Source organism: Ostrea edulis, chromosome 3 (assembly GCF_947568905.1).
Source record: "Ostrea edulis chromosome 3, xbOstEdul1.1, whole genome shotgun sequence".
In the NCBI taxonomy this organism is placed as follows: Eukaryota; Metazoa; Mollusca; class Bivalvia; order Ostreida; family Ostreidae; genus Ostrea; species Ostrea edulis.
In genome coordinates, this window is record NC_079166.1 from 74,416,568 (window position 1) to 74,432,538 (window position 15,971).

Genomic DNA, 15,971 nt, shown 5'->3' on the forward strand with positions numbered 1-15,971 from the left:
CCCCCCCCCTCCTTTGAAATACAGTACTACTCACCTTTTTGATAACAGAGTTTTTAATCTTTCTAGCAATCTCTTTGTTCCGCACTGAATTTCATAATACATGGTATCTCTAGTTCACCAATACCGGTATCTTAGGAGTAATGATAGTTTCCCCTTTACAATGCATTTCAAAGCCCCCCCCCCCCCCCCCCCCCACCCCCCATGTTGTTAAAAAGAATGCTACAACTTTACTTATTTTTCGAGGCATGTGTCCAACTACTGCACCGTCCTTTACAACAGCAATCGCATATTTATGCATAGGATTGTTGATTTCTATTTTTTTTCAAGAGTTTCTCCCTGGAATGGATCCCAGATTATAGATATTCCTGTAAACACGAAATCCCATAACTATATTCATACTCGGCCATAGTTGTGCTGCGAAAGTGAAACCGAAAGTTTAGTAAATCGTACGTGGTATTAGTCTTTGACACAAACGGTACCAAGTGAAATTGAAAGTAATAGCTACTACTGTATATTTTAATATAGACAAGAATGGATTAATTATTAGTGTTAAAAAAATGAAATAAAATTTATGTGTATATTTAATGGGAATATTTCAGCATAGAGTACTAAATAACCCCCCCCCCCCCCCTTCAATTTTCTAAGCACCCGGGGTGCTCAATAGGACACATATGGTATGTATAAACTGATAGTTGATATTAAGGGAATCTTTGTATAAGACATACAGTAGAGGAATGCCAGGATAGGAGTTATCGCCCTTTACCAACTGGGCTATCAGGCCATCGGTGAGCAGCCCGATTGACTGCTGCTGGATATTGTACATGTGTTTTCTATCCTGAAGCCTTCACAAGGTCAAAAAATAAAAGCAAACAACTTGTTGGATAAAAACCAATCACAAATTATGGAAGATCTTTTTTAAACATTCTTATCTACTCCTACAGTTTTTATTCAAATGTTGCTGAAATCTTTCTACTTTCCTTCACTATGTTTATCCAACATAATATGTAAACAATAATAAGCTTCAAGAAATAGTATAGCAAATAAGAAATGAAATGTGCCTTATTTTAAAGATGAATCCATACAATTCATGAAAAGAAAATCTTTAAAAACAGATAAAATTTCTTTGAATTTTAATTATAACAAGAAAAAATTAAAACAGTTCATCATTTCTTATGATTGTGATAGCATCAGTTATCTGATCCAATATTTCAAAGATTGCACATGGAATTTTTTAAAGGCAGATTTTGAACAGTCATGGACACAATGATTTTGGCATGGTTACATGCACATACCTATACCTCAGGATGTTCCTAATGTAATTTGAGATGCTAATTCATATTTCTTCTGCAATTTGTTTCAAATCGACATTATATGATTAATCAAAATGTAAATGATCACAGGTCGACCCTTACAGTATATGACAGTTCATTTTACCATGTTTACAAGAAAGTTAAAAGGCACACACAAAAAAACCCATCGTGACATCGTTTCAAATATTTGAAAACCTTTCTAGTTCAACAGGGATTTAAAGTAGATAAAATAAACAAATCAGTGGACCATTAAACCCTTAGAACTCTAGTCTAATTAAGCCTACATCTCCACTGGATTTAGAGTGCATTTTAATGCAACCCATATTTGTACACTTTACTTCTTTCTAAATCTAGGTAATTTATTATAACAATACTAAATAGTTCATGATATCCATAATATAATCAATAGATAGATTATTATAGGTCATGTTTTGATTGCATTTTGTATCACTCTAGAATAAATATATAATTCATTATATCATTCACTAAAAACCCATGCATGTACCCAGTGTTAAAATAAATCAGAATGGTATATTTTAATCATTTACTATATATTATCAATTATAGGAACTCAATATGCTTACCATTGCATTTAGAAATGTGTCCAACAGAAAAGCCACTTTTGTACAGATCAGTCTTAACCCAATAGACACTTTCCTCCTCTAAAACAATAAAAAATATGTGTACATCATAACATGCATTCATTTTGGATGCAGAAAAAAAAAATGTCATAAATTCTTATTACATGATTTGTTTTCTTTTATAAATCTCTAAGAGCAATAATTACTACTACTCCTTGAAGATTAATTGTATATGTTTAATGCCCCCCTCAAGAATTTTTCACTCATATGGAGACATGCATCACCATTGCGGTAAAGGGCTGCAGTATTTAAAGGCCTATGCTTGGCGCTTACGCCCTTTGAGCTTTAACGTGCCACACATGCTGTGACACGGGGCCTCTGTTTTTGCGGACTTGTCTGAAGGACCCATTTAGTCAACTCTTACGACAAGCAAGGGGTACTGAGGACCTATTCTAACCTGGTTTTCCACAGGAATTATGAAAAACATGACAGATGTCATGTAATTGGCACGTTTGGCAAGAGGTACATCACTTTTTATGTCCCAAAATTAAACAATTTTTCCACAGAAGAAATTATCAAGAACTTAATATCTTAGTAGAAAGTTATAGAAAAGCATATGCAGTCACAGGAACCATATAGGCAATTCAATATTGAATCAGTGGGACCAGGGCTCGAAATTAACATATGCCCGCCAGTCTGTGACTGGTTAAAAGTCTGGCGGACTGACTGACATTTGTTCTAGTCAGTCCGATGGGACTGGTTAATTTTCTAAAGCATCATTTTGGAAAATATACTTATGAAATTTTATACATACATTTGGCATGCTTTGATCTGTAGATATCAGACAAATCTGATTCATAAATATAAATCCCACATTTAAGTGTTACAATATTATCTGAGACATATTGAGTTTAATTTCATTTTAATAACATTAATGAAATATGTTTAATTATTTCTGGAAAACTCTGTTGGACTGGTAAAATTTTCTGCGGACTGGTTGAAATTATACCCCATCAGTCCGACTGGACTGGTGACATAAAAAGTTAGCTTCAAGCCCTGTGGGACAAGATATTTTTAAAACGTGGATAAATTAGTATTATGTGGTAATGACACATTTAGCTAAGATTCCTAAAACATGAAAATGAAAAACGTAAAAAGGGACAACATAAATTGGTGAGAAATACATGTAGTTATATCTTTCGAATTTCCTCCATTGTTTACAATAGTGCAATATCTTTGAAAGATGCGCCTTTGACAGGGACCAGTCATTTAGTCTGTAGTAATAATAGTAAGGAAAATAATGGGGTAGTATAATATAGACCCTACAATTATTGCAGACAAAACTACCGGTTCCTGTGGTGCAATACGTACACAATCAAAATAAGGACAATGCACATTGCATTGCAAACTGCACGGCGTCTCCTGCATTGTGTCGCTAAGTGCAGGGCATAATGACAACACATTTTCGGGATTCTCTATATCCTAGAAACTTTTATAACAATGCTAAACCATAGTAAACGACGCGACAAATATTGTCCTAGTCGTGTGTCATGGCGTGACGAGATCGAGACTCGGAGACGGTAGACCCTTCTTTCGCTGCCCAGTGAAGAAAACCAACGCGGTTACTCGTACTCGTAGGGGAAATTGTAATAGCCTAAAACCTAACAATATATACTTTGCGAGAAATGTGCCTTGAAATCATTTTTAAAACCAAAATAAGAAAAATTTACTTACACGTGACAACATCTTCGCAGACGCTGGATCCTTTCCGGGTGTCTCCGAAGGTTCCCGAAGTTCATTTCCGTAACATGACAGCAAAACAGAACGCAACAAAAAAATCACGGTGTTGAAAAATTAAAAATTTTTAAATACCATCTTTAAAAATATTAATCTAGATAATCTGACACCTAGTGGTTCAGAATAAGGAAAAAATCAAACGAAATTTAAATATATTTCCGCTTTCGTTTGTGATGCCCATTTGAAAAATGTCTACACAAGTCGTGAAACGTATATTGCCAAAATAATACACGCTAGTTTTTAACAACTCTAGAATTTACACTTTTATGAATAAAATGAAATCTTTTTGCCCGAAATGTAAAGTTTAGATTCTAAATTTAAGGAAAGAAAACACATTTTACTCAAAAGTTAAATACATAATTTCATTTTACAAGTAGAAAATTGGGCAGACTTAAAAACGTCTGCCTAATTTATACGTCTGCCTAACGGTGGTCGATAAATATTTTGCGTCGGCTGAAGTCTTATAATAGGTATGTATATATATATATATATATATATATGTATGTATCTATCTATACATCTATCTATCTATTTATATATTTATCTATCTATCTATCTATCTATCTATCTATTTATCTATCTGTCTGTCTCAGTCTAATTAAAAATAAATTAGATCGGTTGATCCGCTCACATATAGCTACACAAGGATCTAATAAAACCACATACGGAGGTCAAATTTAGTGACCTTTTAACTAACCAATAAGCACAATGGCTATAAGATCGACGGTGTAAATTCGGGTCATTCAGAACACTGAGATCTTCCTTGTACCTAATAACAACGTGGCAGACACGCCGAGGACACCTAAAAGTGTTTATAGTTTGACAAATAGTTGTTGCTACTTTGGATTCTCATTTGTTGTAGGAAAGAACGACGGTGAAAGGAACTCCCAAATAAAGAAGTTATATCAAATGACATTAAAACTTATAGAGGAAAAGGTTGATGTGATCACAATAATAATCATGAATTCTTTATTTAGACAGGATAGACAGGCGCTTTATTTGCCACAGCGCGCAGAGGGTAACACAGACTGATATACAGTCTTCATTATTTAGACAGCTATTAATACATTTTTTCATTCCTCTTTTAAAAATTGAACATTGCGATCTTTCAAAAATTATAACGTGCGCCAATATTCGGTCGCCATATGTGTTGTTTTCCCGAATTTATCGTTTACCGAATGCAATAATTAAGACTTCTCGGATTGGATGAACATATCGATGAATATGCATGATTAAAAGGTGATTAGATTTTACCTATGTATGCGGTTTTGTTAGATCATTGCATAAACATATACGTGAGCGGATCAAATGATCTAATTTTGATTAGAAAGTATTTATTCATCTATTGTAAATGTCGATCATGATATTTGAAAATGAAATATTTCAAGGGAAAACCCCAGAAATCTGAATTCAAGGAAATTTAAGATAAGCAAACCTACAAATGATTCTTTTCTTTCGTCCTATCAATCTTTGGAAAAATCTTTAAAGTACATGTATAAACACATTTGAACATAACGTTGTAGTATTACATTATGTATAAAAAATAAGATCACTAATTAGTTATAAACGTGCTAGTATGTACATAAAGTGATTACATTAATTAAGACTTCTCAAATACATGAATAGTGCGTACCCGGGGCAAGTTATCGTTGCCTTAGATTTCGGGTTTAAATGAATTAAAAGTGACTGAAAAAGACCATAATCGTCACCAGTGATAATGCATTAAAATTTACACCAAGTCCTCCAGAAAAATGTTCATATTAGTCTGCTTCATTTGTGGAGAACCATTTCCTTGATATAAGGACATTCGACTTCCCGTCATCACATCTCCAGTGCAAGTCAAGGATCCCTAAAATGGTGAGTATAATGAGATGCTGTAATTTTGAAGAAAAACACGACTGCACTATATTGTTTCCCTGATTACCTTCCCTTACATGAAAATTTACCGTTCAATATGTCCGTAATCATCTTCGTATATAAGTAATTTTCAATAGCTCCAATAATACTAATTTAAAACTTATTCTTATTGTGCTCTATAAAACGTTTGCTAAACGAGTTCAAACATTAGCTTTTCAGCAGCATATATCATGTATCTTTTTTTTTTAAATGTAATATGCATTACATTGATGAAATTAACAATGTCTCCGTTTTTGACACGCAAACTTTTTCGATCTTGGATAGCATGTGTTGATTATGTTGATGAATTTGAAAACATACCTTGCAGGACGGAACTGCAACAATATTTTCTTTAGCTCGCAATATTAGTGAATAAATTCGACAACTCTCGAAAATCGGGGTGACCGGAAATACTCTAAACGACTGTACAAACTCTGCCTTGTGTACTGCAAACTATTTCTATCGTTGTCCAGGGAACATGGTACTTAGCGTTCCAGTCAGATGCAGAAGAGAACTCTGTCTACCGCATGATATATTGATAAACGAATGAGGTATTCTTTAAATTCATATATAGATGTTTAAAATTGAAATCCACAGGTTATATTTAAGAAGAGGATGGACGACGACAAACGTATGCGACTGCTAGACGTAGCTTAATGAATTGGGACAAAATCGTTTTTGTAAACTGTCGTTGAATATAACCACACTTACATGCAAATGGCTAGAGCCCCAGTAATAACTGCATATTCTGACGTTTGGAAGTTTCAGTTCGGAATATTATCTTAACCTGCATCCCCCCGGGGGGAGCAGAAAAAACCGCCTGGCAAGAAAATAGGTCTATATATATGAAACGAATCTGATTTTGTGGTTAATTGACCGTTCGAAGATCACTATAATTTACTCCCCGCTTTTGTACTATTCAGATGGCATTGGCGATCCTAAATATTGTCCTAATGTGTATATCTGCATGTCCATGTACTCCACTCTTTCTCATATTGTATGTAGACTATATTAATGCATAATCAACATGCAGTGTATTAATCTCTTTTAACTACTTTTAATTTTATCAATAAAGAATACATTTGTAAATGAATATATGCCCAAAAACAAAATTCTATAATCTTTTACTTGCAGCATTTCATCATAATATGTATAACACATCCCTGAGTGTAATAAATAAGAAAACTGACAATGAAAACTTCAAAAATATACAATTTCAATTCTATGATATCGAAATAAAAGATATGTTTGATCACCTTTAGTAGGGCATCCAATCCCAGGGTCACAAGTAGTGTTACTGCAATTACAGATTCCATGGCAACCTTTTCCAAAATATGGATATTTACATTGTAACGAGCAATTCACCCCAGTAAAACCCAGAGAACACTCTGTAAATAATGAATAAATCAATTATAATCATTCTCTATATACATGTATGTCTACAAATTTATATATCTATCTGTTTTTATATTCATATGAAGCAGAATTTATTCAAAAAGTTCTACGTGAGAAGAAAAAATCTCTCGCTGTAACCTTCAATTCGACCTTTAGATATATTGATGACGTTTTGTCTATTAACAATGATGGCTTTCATTCATATGTCGATTTAATATATCCCTGTGAGCTCGAAATAAAGGACACCACAGAGCCATCCACTTCTGCTTCATACTTAGATATTTTATTGAAAGTAGACATTAACGGCAAACTGACAACTCAACTGTATGACAAATAACCTTACATCTATATATCTATCAATGAATTATGTATGTACATGTATGTATGTATGTATGTATGAATGTATGTATGTGTGTGTGTATGCAAGATGAAGACAACGAACAGTGATCAATCTCATAACTCATACAGGCAATACAAAATAGATAGTTGGACAAATACGGACCCCTTGACACACCAGAGGTGGGATCAGGTGCCTAGGAGGAGTAAGCATCCCCTGTTGAACGGTCACACCCGCCGTGAGACCCATATCCTGATCAGGTAAACGGAGTTATCCGCAGTCAAAATCAGTGTACCAAGAACGGCTTAACAATCGGTATGAAACACGTCAGACAGCATTTGACCCAATGCGAGGTTGTATTGACGAACTAGATCGTTATAACGACCATAGAATTGTATGTATGTATGTATGTATGTAAGTATGTATGTATGTATGTATGTATGCATCCATGCAGGCATGCATGTATCTATCTATATCAATTTAATTAGGATTAGATCTTTTGATCCGCTAACGTATATACATACGAAGGGATTTAACAAGACCTCATGTTCAGGTCAAATCTAGTGACATTTTAGTCTAATCAATCAGCGTATTGGTTATTAAACCGATGGTGCAAATTCAGGTCAGCTCGAACACTGAAATCTTTCTAATAGCTAACAACAACGTGGCAGACACGCCGAGGAAACCTCATAGCTTATAGTTTGACTAACATTTGTTGTTTGTGTGGATTTCCATTTGTTGTAAAAGAGAACGACAGTGAAAGCAACTCCCAAATCAAGAAGTTATATAAATTGAAATGAAAACTTACAGAGGAAAAGGTAATTGTGATTTTAAAAGTGGTTATTTTAGCGCAGCGCACAGAGGGTAGCAGATACTGCTATACAATCTTCATTATTCAGCACAGCTATTAACACATCTTTCTGTTCCTCCTTTGAAGATTTAATCTGGCTTTCAAAACTGGAAACGTGTGCCAATATTCTGTCGCTACATTTGTTGTTTTCCCGAACTTTTCGTTTACCGAATGCAAATATGAAGAGTTAACTAATTGGATGAACATATCGATGAACATACATGATTAAAAGGTCACTGGATTTGACCTCCGTATTCGGTTTCGTTAGATTCTTGTGTAACGATGTGCATGAGCGGATCAAAGGATCTAATTTTCATGAGATTGTGTTTGTTCATATAATGTATATTTCGATCATGATATTTAAAAATGAAATATTTCAAGGAAAAACCTCATGAACAGGACATCAAGGAAATTTAAGATAATCATACCTACACATGATGCTTTTCTTTCGTCCCATTTTGAATCAGGACAACAGTCTCTGAAAAATCTTTAAAGTACATGTATACACGAATTATAAAAGAACGTTGTAGTATTCCATTATGTATAAACATTAAGATCAGTAATCAGTTATCAATGTACTGGTATGTACATAATGTCTTTACATTAATTAAGACTTATCAAATACATGAATTGTACATATCCGGGGCAAGTACTCGTTGAATTAGATATCGGGTCTAAGTGAATTAAAAGTAGTAATACACTGAAAAGGCGCATAGTCGTCAACAGCGATAATGCGTTGAAACCTGCTCTCAATCTTCCAGTAATATAGTTATAATCAACGTGCTTCATTTATGAAGAATCATTTCCTTGATATAAGGACATTTGACTTCCCGTCATCACATCTCCAGTGCAAGTCAAGAATCACTAAAATGGTGACTATAATGAATTGCTTTTATTTTCATTAACACAAACACGACTGCATGATCTTGTTTTCCTGATTACCCTCTCCTGCCATAAAGTTTACAATTCACTATGTTTTTAATCATCTTAGTTTATATGCAATTTTCTAAAGCTCCAATAACACAAATTAAAACTAGTCCTTACAATGCTCTGTAAAATAAGTTTACCAAAGGGGTTCAAGGAGGAAAACATAGAAACACCTATTTATAACCTGGTTTGGACAAGAAGATGACCAGAAGTTTGAGAATGTTTAAAATCGTCCTCATCCTGATTGTGTTTGTGGTGACAACGTACTTCAAACGAGATGGATGTATTCAAAACAGACTTGTGGTATTATGAACGGAATTATCGTACTTCTATCTTACTAGGGACGTGTTAAAAGATGACATTGTCAAGCACCACTTAACAGTGCGACCTGGTCATTTTGTAGATCGTAAAAGAAGAAAAAGTAAAGATAACGAACAGTGATTAATCCTACAACTCCTATAAGCAATACAAAATATATAGTTGGGCAAACATGGACACCTGGACAAAGGAGAGGTGGAATCAGGTACCTAGGAGGAGTAATCATCCCCTGTCGACCGGTCACATCCACCGTGAGCCCTATATCCTAATCAGGTAAACGGAGTTATCGTAGTCTTAAGGAGTTAAATGTCAATTCATTCTTGCAGCCATTATCATTCACCCTTTAACCCCCCATATATATCTGTATAAATGATCAGACTCAGCGTTATAAAAAAGTTAACTTAACAAAAGCGTTTTATGAAGCTTGTGATGCGTTGCATATTCAGAATTGCTAGCGAAACTCACCAGTATTATACATAATAAGTGTTGTCAAACCAAAGTCATATTTATTATAAATGCCAGGATTCCCACGCACAGAGCTATTTAGGACTTTCGGTACTTTTGATCATATAATATATTCACACCTGCTATTGAGACGAAAAACTAACTGGTGTCAAACAAGCTTTTGCGTATTGAATTGGTTGAGATACAAAAAAAAAACATGAAGGGGATAATGGAATATTGTTACACAAAATAGGAAATTGACGATGGAGAAGCTGAAATAATAAAGTTGAGTTTTTAGTTTGCAGTTAGCATCTTTGTAGAATGAAATATCTCCCATGCGGAAGACTCTGTTGTGTCTTTTATGTCAAATTCATTGGATATATCGAATCGATTTATGAATGAAAATGATCATTGTTAATAGATACAATGTCGTCGATATAACTAAATGTCAAATCGAAGGCCACAGCTTGAGATTGTTTCCTCTCTTTAGGAAGGTTTCAAATAAATTCTGCTTCTTAAGAATATAAAAAGTTATGCTAACAAAGACACACAATTTGTGCCCATGGGATTTCCAACTGACTGCTGATAGACCTGATCATCAAAGACTATATAGATATTGTCAACGAGGAACTCCAACATCTTATCAAACATCAGTATAAGTTTGCGTGAAAATCGACGTGTACATGCATATCAATAAACATCTGTTTTGGTATGAATGTATATTTATTTGAAATACTGTACAGATATACCGGAACAAAAATGTGCTCAAACACGTATTTCAAAAGGTCATGGGTAGGTATCCAGTATACCATGTCAAATATACAATACAACTTTATAACCAATAACAGCTTAAAAGAAATTTGTGTACAAATCCCACCGTTACTAGAATAATGGCATTAGGTCAAATGCTGCCTGACAAGTTTCATATTAAGAGTTAGGCCGTTCTTTACACACCGATTTTGACTACGGATTTCGCCGTTTACGTGATCATGATATAGGGCTAACAGCGGGTGTGACTGGTAAAGAGGGGAAAGTTACTCCTCCTATGCACCTGATCTTCTGGTATATCCATGCATCCGTGTTTGCCCAACTCTTTATTTTGTATTGCTTAAATGATGGGAGTAATGAGATTGATCATTCACCTTTTCATGTAGTAAAATGGACAATCCATGGGATCAGAAAACTTATAAGCAATGTTTAGAATTTGTTGGAATTATACAAAGATAAAAGTATGACACTGTTATACCAGGATACCCAATAAAACTCTTAGGGCTTACTAAACAAATGAATATGTCATATAGGTAACTTAAGCCAAAGCAAATCGTATATACGTCAAAAAGTATTTAAATATCTTAATTTTCAAACAAAATGGCACAATAAGACGTAGGGCTTATGACGGGTGTAACCAATCAACAGGGAATGCTTACCCCTCCTAAGCACCTGCCCCTGCCTCTGGTGTTTCCTTAGTTCAGTGTTTTTCTTGTTCTCTATGTTGTATTTCTTATAGAATGTCTGAGACGGAGATTAATCTTTTCCATGCCGATGGTAAACAATGATTTCAATCATAATCATTGCAATATTTAATGGAAAAAGATTTATAAAGTGGTGTTTCCATGCGGTGAATATCTACAAATTTAGATATTTCATTTTCAACAACTGCATAATGTAAAATCATATCTTGGACCATATGTCAATGAAACATAAGTCTTCCAAAGATTGACAATGGAAATCCTTGTCATAGTAGAAATAATCCCAAAGTTGCATGTTTAAGCGGTGGACATGCAAAGAATATTTGGATTTCTTCCTTGTATCCATCGATGCAATGTAAATGAAAATTTATAAATTATGTCAATGCGAACAGTGATTCAAAATGATTAGAAGCATATTAACACAACAATTATAATTGAAATATCCAATTCAAGTAAGTACAAACCCAAACTATTCTTTTTCAATTATTCTAAAAGTAAAGTAGTTTAGAAATAAAGAAAATGCATATACCATTCATTATACATTTTCCCTGACAACTACGGAAATCCTTAACTAAGATTTGCTTAAAGAAGATACAGGGAATCACCGTGTAAATAATAACTTGCTGCCAACATAGAACGTTAAAATGTTGACAATTTGCAATATAGCAAGAACAAGTTTAATAATTCAGCACCATTCTTAGTTTTATGAACGTGTACCCAATCATTTTATTAAAACATATAGACAATGAAAGTATGTTTAATTGAGATCGCACCTTAAAATTTGTATTTAAGTATCTCCTAGATTTTCGAAACACGTGATCACCTGGTTGATGAGAAGGTAGAACACCCACTTTAATAACCCTACAATGATCAAAACATAGCCAAGTGTTACAGAACCAATGTCAAGAAAAACAAAATTCAAAGAAATTGTCAGTGCAAACTTTGTCTCAGCACAGTCCCTCACAGTGCCGTATAGAATATTGCCATTTTAGGATAGAAATTTTATCTCTACAATGCCTACTCATATATATTGTATATGCACTGATTTTAGTAACTAAAGTTGATAATGATGAAACCAGTAGAATTTCCCGATTGACAAAATGGCAGGATGGACATGCAATATCAATTCCTAAAAATGTCTTTAAACTAGAAATTTAAAAAAAAATCTAATTAGAATAACTTACAATTTTAGCTCTGTGGCATTTTTGTTTTACTTTCTCTATGTTGGTTTTCTTGAAGTAATTCAAGTTCATCGAATAGTGAAAAAAACCAAACAATTATATAGAACATATTTCGACTATATTAATACGCATTCAGTAGTTTAAAGAAGAAGTATGTGTGTATGATGTGTGCATGATGTTTAATCGTGTCGTTATATATCATCAATAAACTTCAGTATTTTATTCCTATTCCCTCTCTCATTTTATTCGCAATCAAAAACCTTAATTTCATACTTATATTTTATTGGTATCGTATCTAGTTGTCACTTTTTTGTATATGGTAGGTTTCTAGTGAACACGGTTTGCTTTTTGTCTAATCTCTCTGTTGTGCTATCTAGAATAAGACTGTCGATTTGCGCACCTAAAGTCAATACTTTGAGTTCAAGAAAATCCAACTCAGCACGACGATAAGGAGAAGCTCGATAATCTAATATTTTATTTCATAGTTCTGCTCCATTTTCTTAACTACTTTAAAATACAAAGAAAAGGTGATAATTGGATTGATGCGTTCACTACAAGTTTTTTTAATAACAAAATACATAATGAATACAAAAAGATAATCCATAAACGAGGTTGTGGGTGGGTGGTTACAGAACGAATGTTACACATGTGCAAAGTTATAACGAACGTCGCATTAAATAACCACGTATTCGACTATATACTAGGTGCGAAAGAGTTCGTGAATGAAAAGACAATAACTGAATGAAACGAATTAGAACGAAAACAATGAAATAAATATCTTCTCGCTACCGGTGATATCCGTCTGAGATGCAGGAATACATGTACCTTCTAGAGGAGACACTGGGTTTCGGTAAAAGATGGGTAATTATCTATCGATCCAATGTCTATATATGAGTACTGATATTAAAGATCTTCTACATGTACATTTAACTAATACGTCATGCCTAAATTTCGCGCTATTGCAAACATTATGACAACTCATTGATGTCAAGTTATAGGCTTACAGCAATTCTAACTCGTTTATATGTATTTTGATTCTACTGCTTGGGATTTCATAATTGAGACTTGCATGTATTGATTTATACAATGACGAATGAAGTATTACAATCTATTTATCTTTTATCCAACATACACAATATGGGGATCCACAAGTTGCATGTTGGATGCAAAGTTAAAAGACGTAACACAATGATACCTATTATTAAACACATTATTAAAAAGTTATGATAATACAAATGATAATGATAATGACGATGATAACGTTATATTTGATATTACGGTTAACGTTGAGGGGACAGCCAATTGCATGGTCACAAGTTTCTTCATTGCACTTGCACACGTCATGACATCTCTTTCCAAAATATGGATACCTACATCGTTCTGTGCAGTTCATCCCGACGTATCCATGAGGACAATCTGTAAGTTATAGTATTATACAGGCAGTCATCAAGGGGTACATCGAGCAAACTAAAAATGATTATGTACAGGAAGTCTTACCAACACAAGTCTTTAGAGGAGCATCCCAAACAGTGTCCGGACAGCATCCCATGTAAAACCTTTGTACGAAAGTGATAATGTTCATATATTGTACATTCGAGAATTCATTATATTAATTGACATAATTATATTAATAACATGCACATGTGGAGAAAACTTTAAGATATCCTCACAATATGCATGGACCGTCCGTACTCATATCCAACCTTATCTGCAAATGTAACAATGTAAAATAAATCCACTTATCAATCATCTCACATTTTTTGTTAAACGTTATGACTACATGTATGATATGGTCCAGAGATAATGCGAATTTCCGTGTATTTATTTTTGAATTAATCATTGAGACACTTCATATCACTGAAAACAACCGACCCACTTACTTTGTACTTTTGACAAATACATTATAAATCAACATAAACATAACTCTTGGAGTTAACATTGCGAAGGTTTGAATTCAATCAGTAAATATTGCATGTCATGAATAGACACATTTGCTAGGTAGGATTCCCAGAAAGCAAAGTGAGCATCACTAGTATTAATCAGTATCAATAGCATTTAATTCAGCACTTACTAGCATTGATTAAGACACTGTTCAATAGCAACAGTGACAACAGATACTATAAGGGTCTCAAGATGAACAGTTTAGAATAAGAACGGTATACCATTAAAAATATTCATATCAATTCAAATTCAGCAACAATCAACTTCCATTATCAGTAATGACTATGTGATATTACCATAGCTTTTTACTACTTGTAACATTGCCCCATCTTTAGAAAAGGTGGGCATTGAAACAGAACAGAATTATTAACTCCCCATATCATACATGTGTATAATATCAAGTTTCCGCAACATATTTCAACTAAAAATAACAGAGTTCATCACCACATGTCCGTGTCATTTATACATAGATTCCAATTATTTCCTCAATATATTGATCTTTTTTAAAATTTCATGTTTTGATATATCAATAATCATAACTTTCTTCTTTCAAACCGAGATAGCAATCATAGCAATTAAGGAATGAAGGTAATGTTGACCTATATTATACGTTATATAGGTCTTATGGAACATGTGCAGGCTACATGTGGAGGCGTAATGTTTATTACACGGCACAAGATCGACTTTTGTCATATTGAGACGATCCGACATAAAGTACTGGAATTTTTTTTTTAATCTGAACCTTACATCACACAAAATACGTCATGCACAACAAAATGTGACATGATTTGCGATTTGTTTACTTATGAAAGATTAGAACTAAATCATAACTTACTTTATGATCCTTAGCTCAAAAGTACTAGCCAAGTGGACTGCACTCGTTTTTTGCTCAAAGCAGGCAAAACAGAACAAGTTTGAGAATAGAAAATGTCATTTATTTAGTAAATGACGAAAAGTATATACAGTACAGGGGGTCATTAAAAACAAGTAAAAATTAAGATCATATGCTGCAAATGACTAGATGACCCCCTGTTACATACATCTATAAAATTGACATTGAGAAAGAGAACATATATACACAAAATAAAACATCCGATAGGGGGTCTAACAAGATGACCCCCTATTGCATACACCTATGTAAAAAGACTAGCATAAACTTACTATAGATTGAACATTCTTGTCAATTAAATCTGACACAGTAAAATATAAACATAATTCACAGAATGCGATCCACATGTCAATCGATTTGGCGTGACGTCATCTGGTATATTTGTCGTACATGTATTTTATGCTTTGATAGGTGGATCTAGTAATCTCCCAAGTAAAATATAGATTTTGAAATGAAAGAACAAAAGTTGCAAGTACTTGATATATCCTTATTTCACAAATGATATCGTTGTATCAGAGTTAGTATCGAGTTTTTACTTTTAATGTTTTATGTACTTCCACGTCAAAAAATACACACGCCTTGTTTAAGGTGGGTCCTTAGTCCTGGATTTTTGGGGTTTAGGTAGCATTTTTTTGT

At 33.7% G+C, this 15,971-nt stretch overlaps 2 protein-coding genes across 2 annotated transcripts; both read right to left on the bottom strand.

Annotated features, from left to right (window-relative positions):
- Positions 1-5,423: 5,423 nt before the first annotated feature.
- On the bottom strand, positions 5,424-9,152 carry LOC130053645 (protein draper-like). The gene is made up of 4 exons (XM_056161014.1): positions 9,109-9,152; positions 8,595-8,653; positions 6,841-6,972; positions 5,424-5,537 (listed from the first exon to the last, which is right to left on the bottom strand). Exons 1-4 carry the CDS (start codon positions 9,150-9,152, stop codon positions 5,449-5,451), a joined length of 324 nt encoding a protein of 107 aa, XP_056016989.1. The 3' UTR covers positions 5,424-5,448.
- A 2,177-nt stretch (positions 9,153-11,329) lies between these two features.
- Positions 11,330-14,296, bottom strand: LOC130052832 (multiple epidermal growth factor-like domains protein 6). The gene is made up of 4 exons (XM_056158919.1): positions 14,176-14,296; positions 14,003-14,061; positions 13,784-13,921; positions 11,330-12,185 (listed from the first exon to the last, which is right to left on the bottom strand). Exons 1-4 carry the CDS (start codon positions 14,253-14,255, stop codon positions 12,112-12,114), a joined length of 351 nt encoding a protein of 116 aa, XP_056014894.1. The 5' UTR covers positions 14,256-14,296; the 3' UTR covers positions 11,330-12,111.
- Positions 14,297-15,971: the final 1,675 nt, after the last annotated feature.

Excerpts from the sequence above, each read along its gene's own strand:
- LOC130053645 (XM_056161014.1), bottom strand. The coding sequence starts at position 9,152 with ATGATTAAAAACATAGTGAATTGTAAACTTTATGGCAGGAGAGG. Across the intron at positions 8,654-9,108 it reads AAACTTTATGGCAGGAGAGG|ATTTTTCAGAGACTGTTGTC; the intron begins GTAATCAGGAAA and ends TGTACTTTAAAG. Across the intron at positions 6,973-8,594 it reads AAGAAAAGCATCATGTGTAG|AGTGTTCTCTGGGTTTTACT; the intron begins GTATGATTATCT and ends CATTATTTACAG.
- LOC130052832 (XM_056158919.1), bottom strand. The coding sequence starts at position 14,255 with ATGATTGATAAGTGGATTTATTTTACATTGTTACATTTGCAGATAAGG. Across the intron at positions 13,922-14,002 it reads TCCTCTAAAGACTTGTGTTG|ATTGTCCTCATGGATACGTC; the intron begins GTAAGACTTCCT and ends TATAACTTACAG. Across the intron at positions 12,186-13,783 it reads CTGTCCCCTCAACGTTAACC|GGTTATTAAAGTGGGTGTTC; the intron begins GTAATATCAAAT and ends TGATCATTGTAG.